The 24,533-nt window shown below is 38.3% G+C and overlaps 2 protein-coding genes and 2 long non-coding RNA genes across 4 annotated transcripts; 1 reads left to right on the top strand and 3 right to left on the bottom strand.

The window, feature by feature from the left end:
- Nucleotides 1-4,597: 4,597 nt before the first annotated feature.
- Nucleotides 4,598-6,527, top strand: LOC126799671 (mitogen-activated protein kinase kinase 5-like). The gene has a single exon (XM_050526918.1). It carries the CDS (start codon nucleotides 4,780-4,782, stop codon nucleotides 6,343-6,345), a length of 1,566 nt encoding a protein of 521 aa, XP_050382875.1. The 5' UTR covers nucleotides 4,598-4,779; the 3' UTR covers nucleotides 6,346-6,527.
- A 3,492-nt stretch (nucleotides 6,528-10,019) lies between these two features.
- On the bottom strand, nucleotides 10,020-23,567 carry LOC126797223 (actin-related protein 2/3 complex subunit 1B-like). The gene is made up of 11 exons (XM_050523888.1): nucleotides 23,363-23,567; nucleotides 16,560-16,617; nucleotides 16,401-16,470; nucleotides 12,364-12,437; nucleotides 12,247-12,289; nucleotides 11,607-11,688; nucleotides 11,377-11,465; nucleotides 11,179-11,264; nucleotides 11,025-11,088; nucleotides 10,206-10,393; nucleotides 10,020-10,101 (listed from the first exon to the last, which is right to left on the bottom strand). The coding sequence occupies exons 1-11, from the start codon at nucleotides 23,565-23,567 to the stop codon at nucleotides 10,035-10,037; spliced, it is 1,026 nt and encodes a 341-aa protein (XP_050379845.1). The 3' UTR covers nucleotides 10,020-10,034.
- Nucleotides 14,746-16,085, bottom strand: LOC126799675 (uncharacterized). Its single transcript, XR_007672643.1, has 3 exons — nucleotides 15,805-16,085; nucleotides 15,567-15,652; nucleotides 14,746-14,990 (listed from the first exon to the last, which is right to left on the bottom strand). It is a non-coding gene; the product is annotated as an uncharacterized LOC126799675 (long non-coding RNA).
- On the bottom strand, nucleotides 23,567-24,501 carry LOC126799677 (uncharacterized). The gene is made up of 3 exons (XR_007672644.1): nucleotides 24,354-24,501; nucleotides 24,140-24,257; nucleotides 23,567-24,020 (listed from the first exon to the last, which is right to left on the bottom strand). It is a non-coding gene; the product is annotated as an uncharacterized LOC126799677 (long non-coding RNA).
- Nucleotides 24,502-24,533: the final 32 nt, after the last annotated feature.

Below are 24,533 nucleotides of genomic sequence, written 5' to 3' on the forward strand. Positions count from 1 at the left end.
CCAAATAGGTCTACTCGGGGTCAACCAACAAAAAGATTATCGAGTAGCGAATTTTATATCTACCAAAAGATTATCTAAGTCATATGAGTCATTTGTGAATCAAATATCTACTGTATTAGTACCTAACAAAGTGCAGGATGCATTGGGAGATCCAAAATGGAGGAAAGCAATGGAGGAAGAGATGGAAGCATTACAAAAGAACAATACTTGGGAACTTATACCTCCACCATATGGCAAGAAGACTGTAGGATGTCGTTGGGTGTTTACAGTGAAGCATAATCCAGATGGGTCAATAAGGCGGTATAAAGCACGCTTAGTAGCGAAGGGGTTTACCCAGACATATGTCATAGACTATGATGAGACATTTGCACCTGTTGCAAAGATAAACACTATCCGGGTATTGCTTTCTATCGCTGCTAACTTGAATTGGCCACTTAGGCAGTTTGATGTTAAGAATGCATTCCTTCATGGAGAACTAACAGAGGAAGTATACATGGATCTTCCGCTTGGATATGTGGTCGCTTCTCCAAGTAACTCCGTATGCAGATTGAGAAAGTCTTTGTATGGTCTTAAACAGTCACCTCGTGCTTGGTTTGGAAGATTCTCACAATTCATGAGGAAGATTGGCTACAAACAGAGTATTTTAGACCACATGTTATTTCTCAAACATCAACACGTAACAACCCTAATTATATATGTTGATGATATGGTAGTTACTGGGAATGATACTGTTGAAGTGGATAGATTACAGAAATAGCTTGCCACAGAGTTTGAGATGAAGGACTTAGGTACACTCAAGTACTTCTTAGGCATTGAAGTAACCCGGGGTAGTGATGGTATCTATCTGTGTCAGAGGAAGTACATCTTTGATCTACTAACAGAGACATGTATGTTGAACTGCACTCCCATTGATACTCCTATTGAGCAGAACCATCGGTTAGCAGAGTATCCAGATCAAGTCCCTACTAAAAAACCTCGTTATCATATGCTAGTTAGACGCCTGATTTATCTATCACATACCAGACCAGATGTTGCATATGCAGTAAGTGTAGTAAGTCAGTTCATGCATAATTTCAGCGAGGACCACATGGATGTTGTTGTAAGGATCTTGAGGTACTTGAAGTCAGCTCCGGGGAGAGGAGTAATGTTCTCTAATCACAATAATATCCTTGAAATTTGTGGCTTCACAGATGCAGACTGGGCTGGAAATATTACAGATCGGAGATCCACATCAGGGTACTTTACCTTTGTTGGGGGTAATCTTGTTACATGGAAGAGTAAGAAACAAAATGTGGTAGCTCGATCTAGTGCTGAAGCTGAATACATAGGTATGGCTCAAGGAGTGTGCAAATTGTTATGGCTTATAAATTTGCTACAAGATTTGGGTATTAAGCCTAAATGTGCTATGCAGTTGTACTGTGACAACAAGGCATCTATTGATATTTCATATAATCATGTGCAACATGATCGTACGAAACATGTGGAGGTTGATCGTCACTTTATAAAAGAAAAACTAGACTTGAAGATCATTAGTTTTCCTTTTGTTTCTACAGAAGAGCAACTCGTCGATATGCTCACAAAAGGAGTGTCTAAAAGGGCCTTTTATGATTCACTTAGCAAGTTGGGCATGGTTGATATGTATGCACCAACTTGAGGGGGAGTGTCGGCGTGAATCCAGCCGGGAATCATGGCCCGTGATTCCCTCCGTAAATCACGGAGTGATTAGTGTGAATTAGGCTATATATACCATTGTAATCTGTATATGAAATCAATCAATTTAAGAGCAATAATCAATATCTTACCACTGTATCTTTTTACTTGGAACATTACCTATTCAAGTTGAAGTAACGCTACTTATTTTCCGTTTTGTTACTTACACAAGATTAGTGAGGAAGATTACCCGCTACTCGACCCGGCCATTTCTTTTCTTCAAGAGTTCAAGGTATGGTACACTATATCAACGAGACTTGAGAGATTCCGGTGTGAAGCTCATCAAATGCTTAATTGCAGACTAGCCTTCCTGCACGCTCGATATGTACTCGTGCGTGCGTTTATATTTTTTGTTTTTAACATTAGGTCTTGACATCTAATATACAAATGTAATATTCAATTCATCGTTCTATCGAGTACAATATTAAGTTCAAACTAGACTCATGAATCTTAAGAATGAAAAGAACTAAAAAAATGAACCAAAAACAAGATGAACTTGAGTTGCATCGAGTGGATTTAGATTTCAGGAGGACCTAGGACTTTTGCATATATCCAAAGGCCCAAGCATAACCTAATTAAGACCCAAAAAAATTCTTCGTGCCACATCACAAGCTACACTCGTAGTCAAATTCATGTGTTAGCGTGTTTAGCTAACAAGGGATGAGTTTCAATTGACCGCCCTAATCTATTTCAGTCGTCTTGATCGAATGGTAATCGTTTGTATAATTTAGCGGTATTTATATACTTGCCTAGTTTCAAAGTAGGGTTGACCGAAGGGGCATTTCGGCTGAGGCAGGGCCTGGGCTTGTTGGGCCGGGGAGTCCTCCCACTGTTGGGCTACATGCTAGGCTTAGAGCTTTCTTAGCAACTGCAAGGTGAAGGAAGCTTAGGGAGGAGGCAAAATTTGAGGTGTTACCATCGCCAAAAAAGAAAGGTGGGCGGCTCTTGGGTAGTCGAAATAAGACTCCTAAGCCGAGCAAGAAGCCTGGTCTACCTGCTCCGGGTGTTGTTCTCTATGATGCACCGATACGTTATAAAAGAGGAATGCATGTATTGTACTCGTATTAGATACGGGTACGAGCCTGATACACTATATACATGTATCCTTAGATGAAAATACGCACCCAAACTATGTAGTAAATAGTCAATTTTGTGGATACAGTTAGAGTACGTTTTGGATACATATTGGGGGTATATTTGTCATTTGTCACGTTAAAAACTTAAAAACTTGATAAAACCTACTCAGAGTTAAAGTCATATTACTTTGATTTCAAAGACAGAGAACGACGCTCGTCTCCCAGAAAGGCCAACAACCATCGAAGTCAGAGGGAAGGTGCGCCAGAGAGTGAGGTTCCAAACATAGTCAGGAACGTCGACGTAGTGAAGCTCGTCGGCAGTACAAACCGACCACCGTGGGTCGGTTGTTTTGTTTAAAACGAAGGCTACGTCGGTGGAGGTAGTAGTCGGGGTGTGGCGGGCGGAGACGCGAAGCGGTTCGAGGATTCGGGTTGGGGTGAAGTTGGGACGATCGGTGAAGAAAGCGGTGGTGAGAGAACGAAGATCAAAATTGGGAAAAAGAAATGGCATCATTTCACGGTCTGAGGATTTAGGAGTCGACTAACTTTTCCAACAACCCATGCGGCCTAGTCCGACCTCTTCCGGTACGTTTTCAACCTTTTAATCTTTCAATCTGGATTTCAATCTTTCATCAGTAGAATTTGCATGTTTGTAATATCAGGATTTCAGGTAGGAAATTGTAGGTTATGACATATGAAGTAGAAGAACTAGTCTTCATATTGGGTCTTACTCAAATTGTAGGCATGGATTGATTGATTTGGATTACGTATTTAATTCATGAACTTATGTTTATTGTAAAATTGATGAGATTTAGGTGTTCTAATTGCTTGTTTGATCGAATTTTAGAATTTATTATATGTATATTAAAAATTATTTTATAAAACGTATCTAAAACACTACATTTTAGAAAAATATGTATCTTGTATCATGTCGTACTCGGATCCCGTGTCACGTACCCGTACTCGTGCCTCATAAGTTGTTCTTCCACTGCCTCAACGAGGGTTTGCTGGATGAGTGAAATGTAGCTCTGTGGATATCCCTTTGGCTCTTACTTAATTATACTAGGTATAATTAATCCTTCCATTTAACTCTTGACATTATTTGTTACACATCAATTGAGGTCCTTAGGTGATAGTATTATTTTTTATAGAAATTTCATGGAATACTCGGTTTGTAATTAGTAGTTTTAGATTTTTTTTTGCGCTTTTATTTGTCTGTCATTTATAGGCGTTTGTGCCACAACTTATGTTGTAAATGTCTTCTGACTGGTTTAATGGAACTATTGTTTTTATAAAAACGCGCATTTGGTTTAAAAGGCGCAAATCAAAGTCACTCATTGTGCATTCAAGTAACCTGTCACTTTCATTAGCACATACGTACATGTATGATGTATCTCTATGTATAGAACCAAATTCAGCCCTACTGTGTGGACTTCGACGTTCCAGATTGAAATCATTGAATGATGTGTGCATTTTTCCGGTCCCTACTGACGTTGCTCTGTACGGAATTTATGACCGGTTTAAATACACGTTGGTTTTCTTTTTTGCCTTTTTACGACTTCTAGAGAAGCCTAGAACCGTGTTTAATTCGTAGGCATGTGATTAAGTTTCTTTGACTTGAATTACTAGTTTGATTAGCGTTTCTATTTTCCGGTTCCATTGATCATTGCTGGTTTACCTTTTAATGCATCAGTCTTGGTCGTGGCCTTAATTCGCTTTATTTTGGAGTCTATCATCATCGACTGGTCATTTATTTTCTTAGTTTAATTAGTGTCGTTCTCCTTCATGAATAAGACTAGTAATTAGTAATTACTTTCTTGTTGATCAAACAGCATGTTTCGTTTGTTTTGACGAAACAAAGATCGAGGGCTTACGTATTTGCGCTATAAAAGAAGTTGATTAGCTATACATAGAACCTATGTTTCTTAAACAGTAATCTATACAAAGAGCGTACTAAGAAGTGATTAACTAATCGAAAGTTGATTACGCAATAATGCCTATGTCGAAGTCACCTTCAAGTTCTAAACCTACTCGCTGGACAAAGATTGGTAACAAGCTTCGTAGCATGTTCTCGATGTACCACCGTCCCGTACCCCAACCTGCTCCCCGGTTGGGTCCTACCTCGGCTCCGCCGGAGGAACTTCTGATCAACGTCTTGGAGCCGGAGGGGGCGATCAATTGCATCAGAAGCCGTTCGGCTCGGCTCCATGAAACTAGGTTGACGACGTCTTGGCGGTCATCTTCGGCCTGTAATAGGATACACCACCGTCCCGTACCCCAACCTGCTCCCCGGTTGGGTCCTACCTCGGCTCCGCCGGAGGAACTTCTGATCAAAGTCTTGGAGCCGGAGGGGGCGATCAATTGCATCAGAAGCCGTTCGGCTCGGCGCCGTGAAACTAGGTTGACGACGCGGTCATCTTCGGCCTGTGATAGGATACACCACCGTCCCGTACCCCAACCTGCTCCCCGGTTGAGTCCTACCTCGGCTACGCCGGAGGAATTTCTGATCAACGTCTTGGAGCCGGAGGGGGAGGTCAACTGCATCAGAAGCCGTTCGGCTCGGCTCCGTGAAACTAGGTTGACGACGTCTTGGCGGTCATCTTCGGCCTGTAATAGGATACACCCAGTCAAACATGGTAAATGTTTCTCTATGGACGAAATTCCCATATTCGAACCTCATTGTCCGGTTCCCAGCTTGGGTCTGCCGGTATCGGAGTCACTCCTGATCAACTTCTCTGATTTAGAGCAGTTGCAAAGACTGATGGAAAGGGGAGCCTGCGGCGCCACGGTCTACAAAGTCATTCACAAGCCGAGCGGCCGGCTTTACGCCTTGAAAGTAATCTGCTCCGACCACGAGGACTCTGTCTTGTGTCAGATCTTCGAAGAGGTCCAAGTTCTCCGCGAAGTTGATAACCCTAACGTCGTCAAGTGCCACAACATGTTCAATCACAACGGCGAGATACATGTGCTGCTAGAATTCATGAGCAGAGGTTCGTTAAAGGGCAAGCACATCCACAACGAGAAAACTCTTTCCAATTTGGCTAGGCAGATCCTCACCGGCTTGGCCCATCTCCACAGTAGGCGCGTCGCCCACCGCGATATCAAGCCCGCTAATCTCTTGATCAACACTCGAAATGAAGTCAAAATTGCTGATTTCGTTGGAAGAGTTTTGGCCAAGACTATGGACCCTTGGAACTCGTGTGTGGGAAACGTAGCATACATGTGCCCGGAGAGGATCAACACAGATCTCAATCAGGGCAAGCTGTACAACGCTTACGCCGGCGATATTTGGAGCTTTGGGGTCAGCATCTTGGAACTTTACGCAGGTCGGTACCCCTTTCCTGTGGATCGCTACAAAGAAGGATCCTGGTCGAGCTTAGTTTGGGCAATATGCATGTGTCAGCCTCCGGAAGCTCCTCAGACTGCCTCCACAGAGTTGAAGCATTTCATTGCCTGCTGTTTGCAAAGAGACCCCCAGAAGAGAATGTCGGCGGCACAGTTGCTGCAGCACCCATTTATCTCCGGCAAAGGAGGTGGACAGACACAGGTTCCTCAGTAATACATGATTCGTTTTTATTTTTTATTTTTTTTGTTCTTGGATGATCATGGAAGAACTTGCCATATGGCCCTTTTATTTTTAGCTTAATTTACTACTACTTAATAGTGTTGTGATCAATCAGTATCGCACCGAACTTATATCTATTGTGAATGCATTCATGGTTACGAGAAATAGGAACTATATATCATCTGGGACTCATCCTTCTCCTCAGTTTGAAGAAACGTTATTCTTATTCAAAAAATCGCTTTCATTACAAGTTATATATATTGTGGTTGATTGTTTCTTTGTTGTCTTGGTGAGAATGTGATTGATTAGTCATGGTCCTATAGCCAGTATCATTAGGAACCTGGGATTGATTGTTTTCTATATATAGTTGTTAGGCCATCCACTTTGGATATACGAATCTGGAAGTGGGAATTTGGATTTTATATCTGCCCTCTAAAATTGACAGTTCCATACCTTGATTTCTGTAAGAGTTGGAAATTATTAGGGGAAGGTAAATCTTAATAGCATTTTTTAGGATACAGGATACTAGAGATTGAATATTTACAGAGTGAAGTTCCAATTTTGATACATTTTTCGGTCAATTTTTTTCACCATAAGCGATTTAATATTTAGGTATGCTATTCAAGATCATCTCTACAAAATTTCACCTAATTCAGACATCTTTAAGGTATTGAAATTAGATTAAATCAATGAATGAATTAAAACTGTTCAACGTGAAGCATTCGTGTAAATCTCAATTTTAAAAGCTCAAACCATTATCAAATTGGATGAAAATTTATAGAGATGATCTTGAATAACATATCTAAATATTGAATTTTTTATGGTGAAAAAATTTGACTGAAAAGTGTGCCAAAATTGGAACTTCACTCTGAATTTTCAGAGTGAAGCTTCACTCTGGATATAGACTATATATATATATATATAATACTTCTCAGCTGCGGATTTCTCCGTTCCGACGACGCACAACGACAGCACGGATAGTGTCGGCTACAGTCCCCCCTCTCGGTGCTCCTGTATGTGTCAGGTGGAGCTCCAGCGCCGGCCCACGGCTGTCGGAATCTTAAAACTTTTGAAAATTTTAAGTTTGAGAGTAGATTTCGAAAATTTCCAGATTCTGGCCGCCATAGGCCAATGTTGGAGTTCCAGCTAGCACAGACAGAAGCACCGGGAGAGGGGAAGTGCAGCTGGTACCATCCGTGCCATTATTGCGCGTGGCCGGTTGCCGGAACAGATAGGGGTCTTCCACTATGGGATTCTTTTTTTGGGTCTTTTAAAGAGATAGGTCACTTGACAAACTTCTTGATCACATTTCAACATCTCCACCGTTCAACATTTAGATTACAATATGTAGATCAGCTCGGTAAAATTTCAGCAAAGATGGAGGTGTTTAAGACATTCAAAACTAGGATTTAAAATTATAAGTATCAACGGTTTAGGTTTGACAAATTTAGTGCGTCTATTTATTTCTCCAAGTTCGATACCTTATCGATCACCATTTTAGCTGAAAGTTTACAGAGTTAATCTACACATTAGACCCTAAAAGTTGAACGGTAAAGATGTGAAAATGTCATCAAAAAGTTGATGATTAAGCTATTCCTTTTAAAAGACTCAAAGAAGGGATCCCTTAGTGGGATATATATGCTCCATATGACTCTTTGTTCTTGAAGGAACACATGCTTATTCTCATTGCTTTTGTTAATTAAGATGCAGTTTGGCAAATCTCACTGTTAATTAAGATGCAGTTTGACAAATTAGGGAGCACCAAGGCATCGACACGCACCTGAAGTGACATAGTGGTCGATTTCACTGGTAGCCACGCTAGAATCTTATGTATGTTTAACTTCCCCGTACTTTATCAGTTCTAGGTCCCCAGAATGAAGTCGCCTACTGAGCAAGTGAGCATACAGATTAAACAGATTAGGATCTTGGTTTTTTGTACATTCTTGTACGTGTTGAAATGGTTTGAAGTGTTATAAATCTCATGAAAGTTTCTAAAGATCAGTATGTGCTTTCTTTGATTGGTTAGATGATTCGGTGTTTGGTAACAATTAATTAACAAATGATGGTGTAGAGGGCATCTGTAATGATAATAAGTCTGATGACTTAGTGTGCTTCAAGAAACAACCCAAAGCAAGTGTTCAGTATGAATTATCGAGAAGTACGTACATAACAGCGTTGATTTGGTGCCAAGTGTCCAACAGAGACGTTGTATAATAATGTGAATCGAAAAACCTCGGATTATTTACTCTAAATTTTTTGTCTAAATGTTGATTTAGTGGATCAGCCAAACTATAAATTTAGGAAACCTATCAGATCGATCGCAATGCAATCACCTATGTAAACAGTACGGGTGAGCGTAAAACACTCTTAAGGAACTACATTTGTTTTTCTTTCGATGACATTGCTACTCAACAATTGCATCATCACTACTACTTGTGAAAATTCTAAATGCTAATCAATCCCCCACTAGGTCAAAGTGCTTCACACAGAATCCTTGGTACGTAGCTTCCTGTCTAATTGTATTTATATCTTCTAGTGGTTTCTTGTGATATATTTTGCCGAGTAATTTATATAAAGTTTAAGCTTTTGTGATAGTCGCCCCCTCAGTGGTTAGGGCAAGATTTAAGCCAAAACCCTCAACCGAACGCAGCATAGAGGCTATCAAAACCCGCTAGCAGAGCCACTTGCTATCAGGTTTTGTCATGAACCGTATGTTTGCAGTCACCGACCACAACAAACTTGAGCCTGTATCAAGCGCCACACTAATGAATTGCCAGGCTCCTTTAACCTCAAAATGGATGTCATCGTCCCCATGAATGCCTCAGCATCGATCTTCTTCTTAAGAGGAAAGAAGACTTACCAATGGCGTAAAAGTTTTGTGAGATGGCAATTCTTGGAGGAAATAAGACCATCAGCGGCGGAGAAAGTCTTGTCAGATGGCACTTGTAGCTGCTATTTTCTGTGGAAAGACTACCAATGGCGGGCAAGATGTCACAAAAACTTGGGACTCTACTATTTACTTGTGGAAATAAGATTACCAGTGCTGTGGTGATATTTTCTTTTTCCTGGATGTCTTGCACACATTCCACTAAACGCACGAACAGGGACAAGTCTATTCACTTGTGAACAATTATTTCACAGACCAATCCATCAGGGACAAGTCTGTTCACTAATGAACAATAATTTTAGACCAATTTATCGTCCGCAGCATTCCACAAGAGCATTTAGCTATAACATACCAGATAGCATTGTAGAGGACTAGAGGCATTCAATGGCTTGGAGTGATAATGACAAGACAAATAGAACCAAAAATTTTCTAAACATTCACTCTTTTTTGCCAGTCAGTACACAAGACAATACAATACAGTACAGGCAGAGTGATACACAGTATACAAAACTAAAACCACCACACAAGGTATACAAAAGTAAAACCACCAGATCTTTAGCTTTTCTCCTAGGCTTCTGTAGAAATATTGCAAATTGCCCGTACACACCAAATATACAGAGAAAATTTCCGATATACTTCATGTTTATGTTGAAGGTTTAAAAATACTCTGACAAACAACTTTTCGTCTTTTCCATCCAATCCTGTTATCCATCTAAAGGCGTTAAGAGCAATGAAAGATACTTCCCCATATATTAGATAGGGTTAAATGAACAATTGGAACCAATTTTGTATCAATTTACTGACCTGATGTACTGAAGCACATTACTTTAGAACTCCCTGAAGTTCCAAGCGGCACAATACAACTACAGTTACAAGAAAACATGTCACACATTTAACACCAAAATATAACAGATTCATATATGTAACGCTACATCCTCCCACAGTTGTTGCTCATCCACTCAATTACTTGTCTAGGACAGGTAGAGTGGGTCGTGGATAACATTCCAGCGGAAGTTGGGATACCAAACAAGGAATGTCTGACAGCAGAAACAGCAAGTTCTCATGGACGGTTCCTTGTGGTCTTGAATGATCATTTGTATCATTGCCCAATCCATGTTTTGGTTGGCCATATAGCGTCCGAAATGCTCCAGAAAGCTGTAAGAAAAAACACGTAAGACAACCAGCTCATACACAGTAGAAATATCCATCCATATTTGGGAAAACTGAAGTTCCCCGTAAAATACTCCCTATTAACTACACACGGTCCAAAAACTAATGTCATAGCAGAGCATAAATATGTTTTTAACTACTAAGGCTTTCCAAAAATTTGCACATGCTTAACTAAGGACAGAACAGGTTCACTCACCAATTAAAGTAGTGCAGTAATGAGAGTTATGATTGATCCTCTTTGCCCTGTTCTACGTGCTTTTATCAGCAGCACAAAGCAAATGCATTCATGTTACCAACTCAGGACAGTGCCATCATTTAACATCCCTGTGTCACCAACTCAGGATAATGCCACCAAGAGTTCATCCCTACCCCCATTGAATATGATCACCATATAGTGAAATAGACTGTAGATTCATTTTCTTTTGGGAGTCCTTTGGAATTCCACATTCCATTAGTCAACCTTGTCCTCATTTCAGTTAAAAGTAGAGTGCCAAATCACTCCCCACTTTTAATAAGTTTAAAAGATCCACATTATCCCACTACAGGGAAATGTGAAACTCTCTCGCACACCCACACAGGCCGTTATACTACAAACACAAAATAATCAACCAGGTACCTGTGAACCATATTTTGGACCTGAAGATGTAATCTTTCTTTCCCCAATAAATCTGATAAAGCTCCTACAGAGGAAAACAAAGTTACTACTTCGGTATTATTATTCAAATGCAACGGCCATCGAGCCAAAAATTAATCAAAACTAAAGATATTACCATATTCCTCTTTCATCTGCTGCAAAAACTATGGGGTTGCAATCGAATCCCACACCATTGACTAATCTCTCTGAAAGAAATAAGACCTGAAATGTGCCACATAGATTCCCTTCTATTCAGATAGAAAAATTAGATTGAATATGTATGGAGAGGATATCTATAGTGCCATAAAGTTAACAAGAGAGGATGCTGACCCACATCACGGAGAGGCAAATCATGGAACACAACATTTTGAGCCAAAGGAGAAGGTCCCACCTCATCGACAAAGTAAATCAGAGAGTTATGGCCTGAGTAGTCAAGAAACAGAGATTATAAGAATAAAACTAGTAATGCCAGCCAGCAAACTGGTAATTGAAATGATACCTATCAATATATGCTAAACCAAACAGAACTTTCTAATAAGTATGCAGAGAGAACATATGTCTGACCTACATATGCTAAGGTGTTTCCACTTGGTGACCACCTCACACCAAATGCCCAACAACACAATATATCAAGCTGAAGAATTAGCTGTTTAACCAAATAATAAAAGGTGAGGTGTGCTTGAAATATCTCAAAAAAATGCATACATAAAGTGGCTCCATAATATATGGCTCCAAAACAAAACCAAACATCAGTTCTTGATTTATGGCTTGTACTGAAGGATGATACCTTAAAATCTAATTATATTATATTAAAGAATACCAAGCAGATTAGAATAAAACATTGGTTTCCGAAAATCTAATTATCAGAGTTGTTGTTTGAAACAACAAACCATTACAAGCAAAATAGGACAGAAAACAACACTACCAAATCATCGTACACGTATTGCCTTAACTAGTAAATGAGATACAAGTTATTTTTTTTTTCAAGAACTAGCTAAACTTTAACATATTTATTTTGACAAAACAGTTGCACTATTCATGATGAGAAATTCTATTGAGGCTAAGCCAAGAAAGAATATCATTTACATATAGAGAAAAATGGAAGGATCAAGGACAAAAGCATTAACACTTGTCACCTATACGAGCTTACGTTCGAGACACATTACTTCAAAAAATTACATGATTTCAAGGATAGAATTTGCACCTCTCCAAACTTTGCATCTGAAGACGAGCCTGCTTTTGATTCCCTGGGGATTCGCAAGTATTAAACTCTTATGTAACAAAATTAGCACAAGAAATGAACTACCTATGTGTAACATACTTTTCATCGACGACCTTGATATAAGTGGAAAATATTCGGCATTTTCCATCTGTAGATGCTGTTGTTAGAAGAATCTGTAAGAAATAAGCCGAGTACGTGTAGTTAAACACAATAAATGCCTATACTCTTAGCATTAATAATAAACTATTAAACATTAAACATTTGTCAAAAGTAAAATGCCTATCAAGAAAGCCTATCAAAGTAACTACTTTACACAGAAGGTAAAATAAAAGAAATAAACAATGTAACTTGAACATATAAATTATGCTATTTTGCTACACTAAAACAACAAAAGAAAAGATTTAAGAGAAATGAAGTTTACGTCCCAATTTTTAGACCACACTGTTTACTTTTTCTTCCATAAAAACCCCTCACCGGTTCTTCATCTCTCTTGTATCAGTTCTAAAGAACTATGTTTCTGGATGCCAGACCTGTTCTTCCAATAAGATTCGCAATGCTGGTGATATGAAAAATGGCGGTGTTATGGAGAATGAAGATGTTGGGACTAGTGCACTTAGGCAGTTGCCAATTTCATCCGACTTGAATTCATGGACAAGAATCATTTGGCCGGAGCTTAAATCCGATGGAACTGAACCACTAAGATTCAAATGGAGATTGACTATCCTTCCAGATGAAATTGGGTTGTTTTTCAGCGATTTCACTGGCACTAATTGTGTCCAAATCAATGGTTTTGAAGGAAATGAGCCCAGAAAGGTTCATGATTGTGACTGTGGGGATCATGGCACGGCAAGAAGACTTTGCTTGCTGGATGAATGAATCAAACACACAATGCCAATAATTTCTGCAGCTAAACACTTCGTATAATCTTCGTTGTTATCGTATGAAATCGAGTTTTGAAGCCAGTAGGTGAACCGGAAATTCTTGATTTGCGAAGAGAAAGACGATGTAGAGAAAGAGGGAGTTGTCTGTCCAACACTGGCATACAATCAATGGCAAAGAAAATATAGAAAGATGGTAGGGGAAATCTGGGAGTTTTATAAATCAAAGAGCAAATGGGAGTGTGTGGACTTCATTCGCCTTTTTTATTACTGAGAGACAGTTCTGTAATGCAAACTGAACCCCCCAGTTCTATAGATAAAATTCAACCGGAAAAGAAATATAAAGGATTGACGTCCTACAAGTAACTTCTTGACGATGAGAGACCCGTAACCCAAATCTCCCACCATTTCGGTGACAAGTGTGTTATCCAATGTGCATGATGTTTCCCCAACCCACATGCACCGCAAGGGGGTTGCAACTATCATGTTTTCAATTACTACCGTGAACCTATGATACACCATTACGGGTACGGGACACGGATACGGGTACGGCATGATGCGGGGATTCGTTTTTTTAAGTACGTAGCGTTTTGGATACGTTTTTTAAAATAATATTTAATATATATATATATATATATATATATATATATATTAAACAAGCAGCAAAACTATATCAAGAACTGGAAGTCAAAGTATTGAACTCGAAAGCACACCTCCTGATGAGCCGATCTCCGGCAAGCCAGATCTTCTTCAACACATACCTGAAAAACACATCAAACACCAAATCAGCATTACACACAATCAAACCTCCCCACCTAAAACCCTCAGCATTACACAAACATTCAAGCTCAAAGCTCACTTCTTCCTCTCGGCCTTGTGATGCACCAAAATCGCAGCTCCGAAAGCTCCCCGCCTGATCTGCTCCATCAGCTCATACTGATCCATCCTAGACTCCATCCCTCTCCCTCTCTCTCAATTCCAAACCAATCAAATCAATCACACCAATGCTCGCTCGGTACTTCAATCAACTCTCTCTCAAACACACACTCGCATTTACTCTAACCTCACGCCATTTCCGCAAACCTAATCAATAAATGTCGCCAGCTCTAAATTCCAATCGTCGGCCCTACTCCTCCTCCTCCAACTCTCATTTCCAGCAATGCAATCTCTCAGGCGAATGTGGTCAGCGGCTCAATGGTTGAGGCGAAGCGAGTTCCGGAGACCCGAGAAGTAGAGTGAGTGTGGCGCGTGAAATGCAATAAAGCCTCTAGTCTGGGTTCACCTCCCTCTAGTCTGGGTTCAACTCTCGGTATCTATTATTGGAGATGGAGAGAATGTGCGGCTGAATGGTTATAGATTAGGTTTTACTGATTTTTAACGTTAAAATGATGATTATACCCTAAAACGTATCCAAATCGTATCCGAACCGTATCCGTTGGGTTGACTTTGCACTGCATAGTCAAGATACGTTTCTTCATCCATGGATACGTGTATATGGCGTATCCATACCGTACCCGTATCCGACACGGGTACGATACGGACATATCTAGTTTTCCCGTATCCATGCTATATAGGGTCCGGACGGTCTGGATTCGGTCATTCCGGCTACCGGCGACGCACAACGACGGCGCCGACCAGCACAGCCGCACTCCCCTCCTCCCGCCTCTTCATCCCTTCCTCCCTCAATAATCCTCCTATAATCCTATTGTTCTCCATCCACACCACCCACAATATTGCTAGCTTTTCGATGAGACTTTGACTAATAATATCCTTCATGCAGGGAACTGTATCATCAATTCCTCATCAAGTGTGGAGGTTGAAAATGCAAAACAGACCCCCAAATTAAAACTGAAAAAAAAAACAAATTTGCTGTTAAAGAGATCAAACTGTACAATCAAATATATATATATATATATATATATATATATATATATATATACACACACACGCACACACACACACTATCTCATAAACAAATTCTAGCCTTGACAATTTCACTTTTTGACTACAGATAAGATATACCAAAGACAGAAAAAAGAGCAAAAGGAATACAAAAGAAGCATCAATAACTGAGAAACAAAAGAGCCTTAACAGCACATCCACCTAGATGCTTGCATAAGTTGGAGGGCAGGAAACTCCAGGAAGCCATCAGATTTGTATTACTTAGCAAGTATCATACATTACAGGGAGGGAGGTTTATCAAAAACCTTGACATCTCCAAGTAATTCTCTTAATAAATTCCATACATTTACATTACTACTAGAACTACTTTCTGATTGCCCCAACAGTATCTCATTTCGCCAAGTTACAACTCTCTCATAAATTCTCTTCCCTCCCATTTCTATTGAGTTTGCATTGAAATATCACATTATAACTGAACTTCATCAACAATCATGGCAAGCCCATTAGTCTGAAACACAGTACCTTCTGGAGAACATGCAGCTTTTCCCATTTGGATTGCATCAGTGTATAGATGTGAACTTCATTGTTATTTGGGCAAAATGCCAGCACTACAAAAAAAGCCAACATCAAATATTGTTCAATCAAACTTGGATCTTTAAACTACATCAATTACCAGACAATAGTAAAGCTTCAGGCTTTATAAATTCCAATAAACTAAAAGAGAAACCAATGATCAGAAACCAAAACCCAAGAACATTACTTGAGCGATCAGGGCTCCAAGCATGGCAAGTGATGCACTCAGCAAAACGGTGCACTTCGACGGCGGCCATTGCTTCAGAAAATTTGAAGCTTTAAGCAGATTCTGGGATGATAGTTAAACTAGTGTTTCAAGACTTGGGGCTTTCAAGACTTGGGAATTGAAGTAAAACAAGTTTAAAGATTCAATGCTTAAACTTGGAGCATGTGAATTTCAGAGATCTGGAGCTTCATATCAGATCCAATGTTTCTTTCAAAACAAACTTGGCATTCTTGGGGTATGCCCCAAACAAATTTCTAAATTATAATATCGATCAGAATTTTCGGGTGCGGACGTCTGTACCTTATGTAAGGTACGGATTCGACGATTTCGGTGATCACATACTGCAATAGCGGGACGGACCACGACAGGCGCACTCCGCACCTCTCGGTGATCCAGTATGTGTCAGTCGGAGCTCCATCAGCGACCCGCGAGGGTGAAATCTGCTCAGAAACTTGATTTTTGGCGTGAACCTTTCCTCAATAGGTTGGTGTCAATCTATAAACATGTAACTATATACAAGAAGCGCATGAAACACTGGGTACGGAGAAAATACATACATTATTGGGATGCCAAGCAACACTTGTAACAGAAGAGTCATGTCTTTTTCTGATGAGTTTACTGACCCACCTGAAAAATGCAAAGACAAAGATTAACACAGAACCAACAAAAACCAATCTACTCTGAAGTAATCGTACATCAAATGCTATTGTACTAACCAATGATCACAAAAATAACCAATATATATATAGGCGTTCTTGGTTACGTAGGTCCGGACTATGATGCACAAGTACGGATACGGGTACGGGATACGGATACGGCATGACACGGGATACGTTATTTTTTAAAATGTAGTGTTTTGGATACGTTTTGTAAAATAATATAATTTTTTTAATATATTTTTTCTTTAATATTCAGTTTAATTATTTATTTTATTGGTTCACCTATGTTTTTTTTTAATTAGAATTGGTAGTGTTGTTTTGGTTAGTATGCACGATCCACGTGGTGGCGGCTTGGGAAAAGCCCACTGAGCATAAGTTTTGTTTAGCCCTAAGTTAATTTAGGAGAGGGGTACTGGAGGAAAGAGGGAGAGGAAAAGAAAGAGAAAAAAAAAGGGGAGGGGAGGAAAAACAAAGAGGAAGAGGGGACTGGAAGGAAAAGAAAGAAGAAGAAGAGGGAGAAAGCCTGGGAAAGAAGATTTTGGATTTCAGAGGAAGATTACTTTCGGGTTTCATCTAGATTACAATTAAGGTTGGTATCTATCGTGGTCTTGATTTTGTTTGCTTTAGACCTTGTAGGAATGGCAAAATTGAAGGGATGATTGAGTGGGAGTTGTGACAAACGCTTGATTTAAAGAGGGTTGCAGGTAGTTAAAGATGGTGGTAGAGATTAGATTTCTCACATATCGTTTTGATGGGTTTTTATTATTGAACACAGACAAGGGTTCAAAGTTGTTTTCTTGTCTCTACAAAGCATGGTTTATATTCTGGTTTTATAGTGATTTTGTTTTATCTGAGTGTTTCATGATTTGAGAATCCAAATTGTGTGTTGCTACTCTTCTGTCAAAGATCTACTACTTCATTTTCACAATAGATCTTGGAGGATTAGATCTAGGTTTTCTGAGTTTTTTAACGTGGCAATAATAATTATACCCTAAACGTATCCAGAACGTATTTTGACCGTATCTGGTGAGTTGACTATACACTACATATTGTGGGTGCGTATTTTTAGCCAATGATACGTAAATGTAGCGTATCCATTCTGTACCCGTATCGGATACGGGTACGATACGGGCATTCAAATTTTCCCACGTATCCGTGCATCACAGATTTTTGCAGATTTCGGCCGTCGTGTGTCGCCGATTGAGCTCCGGCCGACACAGACGAGATCGCCGAGAGGTGGGTAGTGCAGCTGTATTGGTCCGTCGCGCCGTCGCGGTCTACCGTCGCCGAAATCGGGACGTCTGCACCTGAAGAGCCATGTATATATATATATATACAATCTCTATCCATAGTGAACCTTTACTCTGAAATTACATACTGAAGTTCCAATTTTAGCACACTTTTCGGTCAAATTTTTTATCATAAGTGAATTAATATTTAGGTATGTTATTCAATATTATCTCTGTAAAATTTCATTCAATTTGACAATAGTTTGAGCTTTCAAAATTGAGATTTACATGAATGGTTTACATTAAACAGATTTAATTTGTTCATTAATCTAATTTCAGTACTTTAACAATAACTGAATTGGATGAAATTTTGCAGAGATGATCTTGAATAGCATACCTAAATATTGAATCACTTGTGATGAAAAAATTTGACCGAAAAGTGTGCTAAAATTAGAACTTTACTCTGTTATTTCATATGGAAGGTTCACTATGGATATGGACTATATATATATACCCTTAAAACTTTTTCGAACTCAAATTTCCAAACCTAAATGTTGAGTGCAAATATGTTACAGCATGCTTTCTTGGTCTAGGCCCCCTGCACATTGCTTTAAATTGAACATTGATGACACAAATGTTTTAAAAAAGCGAATGCGCACCTAACACGTTTTTTTTAGAGTTTTGAATCTTAAAACTTGAGGTGCATAATGTGTAAGCCTTATGTTATAAAAAAATTAGTAGTTAAATATGAATTGATGATTATATACATACAAATTATACATATATACATGAAAACTTACCAATATATTACATTTAGATATAATGAAATTTATAATCCCAACTTATTAGATAGTTTTCATCAATTTAAAACACAATATATATATATATTAATATAAAAATATATCTAAAAAGTTTATTTTCTAAGGCGTAGTAAAAGACGTGAAAAACGTAGCTATAAGCGTGAAAGATGTAAGTTTTTTAAGCCTTACTGCCTAGACAAAAAAACAGAGGCATTTTATAAGTAGCTTTAAGCTTTTTAAGCATCAGACGAACTTTGATGCTGGTTTTTTAAAACATTGGATGACACTCGTAGTTGTTGCCAGTGGCGGACGCACAAAGTTTCATGTATGGGGAAAAATAAATAAAAAAAGATGAACCTGGACAGAGATGAACTTTACAATTCAAAATTATCAATTCATACAAGTTGTAAAAGATCCCTAAACCATACCAGCATTCTCTGCCTTTCAACTTGTAAAAATAAACTTCAATACATAGCACAAAAGATTCAACTAAGCACAACACTAGAATAGTAAGAAACAAAAGGTGGACTACTTTGAATCATCTACAATTGTCCTCTACTAATAGTAGCACTTTGTGCGACGTTCTTAACATGTTTTTACCTCAATTTGTACTTTGCTTAGCCCTTATTGTTGTATTATTGAGTCATTCAGTTGTAGTAAGAGTCTTGGGCGGTATTTGATGCATTTTTGTGCTACATGAGTTAAAAACGCATAATTGGTCTATAGTCATACTTTGAGTACGAATCCTTGTAGGACTAGGAAACCTAGTTGGATTATGAATCTTCATCTTTCTACGTTTTGGTCGCATTAGCGATATTTTGAGAGTCATTCTTGCACTAGGAATCATTGTTAGGTTTCGAAACTAATTATCTCTTACTTATGATTTTATTTTCTTATTTTCATATTGGATTTAAGAAATAATATTGGAGGAAAATAAGGAGAAACCATGCACATGGAGTTCTATCAACAACAAGTCATGCAACAATTAAATAGAAGATAAACATTAAATGAATAAAACATGGCATGGTTTAGGGAATAAAACATGACATGATTTAGGAAATAAAACATGACATTATTATAAGAAAAAAGAAGCAAGTTCAAACACTCCATCTTTTCTCTATATATGAATAGCTTCACTTCTCAAATAATATCACTTCTCATTTGCATTCAAGAGTCAACTACCAAAATACTACCTCAAACATTCTTCACCAAAACAGCAAGTCATTCTCTCCCATATACCAATTCCATCTCCACCAAAATCACCATTGAAGACGCACCTCCAAGGTTCCTACAACGTGTGATTCTCGCAACTCATCTCCATGAGTTTGTTCGTTTTTGATTTTCTACAATACTTTGTCTATGAAGATTATAGTATGATGTTTGTGTGGGATTATTGTTTTGTATTAAGAATCGAAATTTTCAAATTATTTTATTGGATTTTTGGATCTTTGCCGAATTGATGGTTTCTTATAATTAATGAGTTTGTATTTCTATTGTTGTGTTCTAATCATTTTTCTCATACTTTTAGATAATTTTCAGATATGTACATATGAATTTAGTGCTTGGATGCAGTCCTTAAGATTGTGTTTGAGTGCTAGATGCATCAACAATATTGACACAAATTGAATCATGCCCTAAGTAGGTTGGGTTTGTGTTGATTATAAGTGGTAAAAATTCTGGAAATTTGCATGTGAAACCATGGTGGGTGACGTCATACATGAAACATGTCTCCAATAAAGATTTGGTGGTTAAATGTAATCTTGTTTGATTTCTACTCTAAGTGTTATTGAATTCGATTGCATGCAAATTTAGATTAGGCTCTAAGTCAATCTAAATGTTAATTGAAATCTTGCATGATTAGATGATCTCCTAAGACTCTTATTGTATTGGTGTTTAAAAAGTATGTAATTGGTCGAATTAGAATGCATGATAGGTTCGAACTTGTAATTATGTGGTGTAATGGTAAATTTGGTTTAAGAGAAGTCGATCATGTAAATAGTATTTTAAATTTTATTTTAGTAGTTAATAATCATTCTCAAACTCCCCATTATTTGTTAACACTAAAAGTTTAGAGTTCCCTTCAATTCTCTGGAAAGAACGATCCATACTTATTCTATACTAATGATGATATTTTACAAGGTTTATTATAGACGTTTTAATTATCACTCTATCATCTACGAGGTGTCATCTTATGAAACCGCTGAATAATAGACTCATTATCAATGGAATTGAATATATCATTCTCAAGATTTACAACTAAACAATCATTCATACACCGGTCTCCCATACGATTACAGATTCGATTCTTCACAGTATTCATGACAGAGAAAGCTCTTTCAACTATGGTTGTTGCAACAGGAAGTACTAGTGACAAAGTAATAAGCAAATAAACATAAACAAAATGTTGTTGTTAATATAGTGTACTGCGTTGTGACAATACGCTTCACTATTCGTTCACAAGATACACCGTGCTCCTTGTTCTTGTTCATGTCACAAGTAGCACGAATCGTCAGAGTGGAGACCACGGCGGCGTGGTCTTCAACTCTCCGATGCTTAAGTCATGTCGGTGGTAATTTATGCAGAGTAACAATGAGTGGTTTAGTTTGCCTACCTTATGAGGTCAAGGGTTTGACCTTTTATAGTTGAGTTGAGGTAGATCATTCACTCATCTTCCAATGTGAGACTAAGTCTAGTTAAGGTGTTCTCTGGAGCTCCCTTTGAGATGCGTGTGAGGACGCGCCCGTAGTCGGCTTTTGCCGCGGGGCGGCTCGTTACACAGCTGGTGTGGCTAACTTTCTGCTGGTACTGCGGGGCTGGGTTACTTATGAGCCTTAGTGTGCTAATAGTTACGATGATTATGGCTGAGCATAAGCCTATGTCAACAATTGCATTTTTAGAGACGCTATACTCTAACCAATTTGAGAATTCATCTAACCAAGCACAAACAAGCCTCCGTTTGTTTTCTCTTTTATGTGTTTGGATAAATAATTGATCTTTAGGTTGACATGGGCCTCTTAACAAATATTCCCTTCGTATTTTATCCCTGAAATCAAGATGATACTCTGACATTTTAATCCTTAATCCAAGATCAGAAGGAAGATCACCCAAGTCAATTTCAATACAACTATGTTTTGATCTTTTAGTTTGTATAATTGGGGAAGACAAATCTGATGATTTTCTTTTTAAGAATCTCTTCATCTTCTATAATCTTTCAAATCTGTAATTTAAGTAAAGATTAAAGTGAATCAATTCACCATTACAGGAAGAAAACAGAGGAGATGAAGAAAGAACAAACCTGCATATCAAACAGGTTGAATAACTTGATTTGATCGGAGAATGAACTCTACCAACATTCAAATTCGATTTTAGTTGCTTTTCTTTCTATTCTGTATTAGAGCAAGGTTGCTTCTTTTTATCGAGAAACATAACTTTTGGTGACTTGGGACTTGGAGTCCTACAAGAAAGACACAATATGAAAAGGAAGGTTTTGGTGATCTTTTGGTTGACATTTTATTATAGATAAATTATATCCTTCCACAATTATATTAAAGAGAGTTGGTAACTTGGTATCGTCGGTTGACCCCTAACCCCTAATAGCCCAATACGGTCATACAATCATATATATTATCAAAAAAAAAACTGGTCAGTTTCCAGATGTCGAAACTAAGTGGGGGCAGCTGCCCTCACTGACCCCATGTGCGTCCACCGCTGGTTGTTGCTCGGGGAAAATTGGTGTTGGAGGTGTCTTGAGAGATCAGTTTGGGAATTGGGTCTAGGACTTTTCAAATGAATCTTGGCATTGGTGAAATCTTGGATGCAGAGGCTTAGGGTCTGTTGTATGGTCTCAAACTTATATCCAATCACTACAATGGTAATGTTAGTAATGTGGAAATTGAATAAGATTCGATTGTCTTGATTCAACTCATGCAAAAAGACAATTTTTGTATGCACCATCTTGGTTCTCTTCTTGCTAGTTGTGCCTCTATGATCTCCAAAATGTAGAACATCAAGCTTACTCATATCTTCACAGAATGCAACATGGTTGCAGATGTCTTAGTTAAAAACAACATTTCTCATGACTTGGGTTTAATTGTCTTTGAAGACCCTCATGTTCATGCTACTCAGGCCTATCTTGATGATTTAGCTGGTATTACTAGAGTTAGAATTAATGATGTTTGCGTCAACCTTTAAATTGCTTGTTCTTTTTGTTTGGGCCTCTTAGGTCCCAGTTGTAACAAAAAAAAAAGTGTGCAAATGAAGGGCCTAGGTGGAAATTTGAGTGTTCTAGCATTAAGCTTCTTGATGTTGCTAATGGGTCAAATTTAATTCCAATGCGTCTGCAGGAGTCCTGATTAAGCTAGGACCTAGGAGTCCTCCAACTGATAATGTTCTTAATGATGTTATCATTGTTCTTAATGATAGGCGTTCATATTCTGTGTAACCAATCCATATCTTTCTGTTAATGACATGTATTTATCGGATAAGAATCATAAGATATATCAATATATACAGGAGGAGTCGAGCATGGATTGTTTTATTCCCAATCACTCTTCTCTGGAATGTTTTATGGAAGATCGAATAGAAGAGAGAATAGGAGAAAGAGGAAACCAGGAACGAAGACACGATTGAATAGAGATTAACCCTGGACTATTGATACCATGTAGAAAGTGAAATATATTGATTCTATCAATTACAGAGTTTCCAATATATAGGAAACTAGAACATCAGTTTTGCAATATACCATATCAATCTAAACCTATGATTCAGCTAATACAATTATTAGATCGAATGCTAGAATAAAGACACTGAAGATTCTGTCATTAAGCGGTACATGAACTGTTAATTGACATGCTTTGAGTAAGGCTTGGATTCTCCCCAGAAGTGCTTTCTGATGGCCTTGTGCTTGAGATAACGGCTGAGCTGATAAGCTCTTGGACTTCTGTTCTTCCTTCAAGCATGCTCACAACTTGGGACATTTTAGGCCTTAGAGTAGGAGAGGCACTGGTGCACAGGAGAGCAACATTTAGCATAACCATTGTCTCCTCTGATGAATATTCTGAACCCAAGGCTGGATCAACCAACTCCAATAGACTCCCCCTCTCTTGCAGAACATAAGCCTCATATGAAACCAATTTGAGACAAGGAACTAATGGTGAAAGGAAACCAAAATGAAAAGTTCATAAGAATTATAAAACGTACATATGCATAATAGCTTTCATATAATTTAATGTTTCCAGAAAACCGTATTAATAATTAAGGACTGCAAAACCATAAAATTGGTTGATAAACGTACAAATTAAGGACTTGCAGTTGATAATTCCAGAAAACCATAAATCAGCAGCATGTGGTTTCCTTCAACACAACATCTGTACAGCTTCACAAGGTTCGGATGTTGCAATGCAGAAATCATTGACATATTCTCGATTTCCTTGCTTTGATTTCGAGGATAGCTGCTACACTGCAATTATTGTGCCGTCTGCTAAAAGACCCTATTCAAAAATTAGAGTATAATTAGTGGGATCTACACATTCCTATGCTCAATCAACTGATAAACAGAAAAAAAATGAACTACTCAGATGGTAGAACATAAAAAGAAGCAATTTGTTACCTTATAGACCGATCCAAAGCCGCCCTCACCAAGTTTGTTTTTCTGCATCGAAGTTTTTTGTAGCAGCTTTAATCTGTTTTAAAGGAAATAGCCCTGTTTGCAAATCCACGCCTGAGCTCTGCTTGGATATCAATTAAGACATTAGAACAGTTGAACAATTCAGACATTGTGAACAAGGTAAAGTTAAAATAGAAGGACTTCAACATGTTTCAACCTTTATCACTAGGGATCTTTCCTCTTATGTAGCCCTTTTGATAGGATACGAATCCATCAAGGGATTTGAAAGAGGAAATTAAATCAACATTTGAAATTAAAGCAGGAAATTAAAGGGAATTGAAACAAGATAAATTAGACAAGTTTGATATTCATTGGATAAGATCTTACAATGGAGGCA

Source organism: Argentina anserina, chromosome 6 (assembly GCF_933775445.1).
Source record: "Argentina anserina chromosome 6, drPotAnse1.1, whole genome shotgun sequence".
NCBI lineage: Eukaryota > Viridiplantae > Streptophyta > Magnoliopsida > Rosales > Rosaceae > Argentina > Argentina anserina.

Excerpts from the sequence above, each read along its gene's own strand:
- LOC126799671 (XM_050526918.1), top strand. The coding sequence starts at position 4,780 with ATGCCTATGTCGAAGTCACCTTCAAGTTCTAAACCTACTCGCTGGACA.
- LOC126797223 (XM_050523888.1), bottom strand. The coding sequence starts at position 23,567 with ATGGTTATGCTAAATGTTGCTCTCCTGTGCACCAGTGCCTCTCCTACT. Across the intron at positions 11,089-11,178 it reads GCAGATGAAAGAGGAATATG|GAGCTTTATCAGATTTATTG; the intron begins GTAATATCTTTA and ends TTTCCTCTGTAG. Across the intron at positions 10,394-11,024 it reads GTCCAAAATATGGTTCACAG|CTTTCTGGAGCATTTCGGAC; the intron begins GTACCTGGTTGA and ends TTTTTCTTACAG.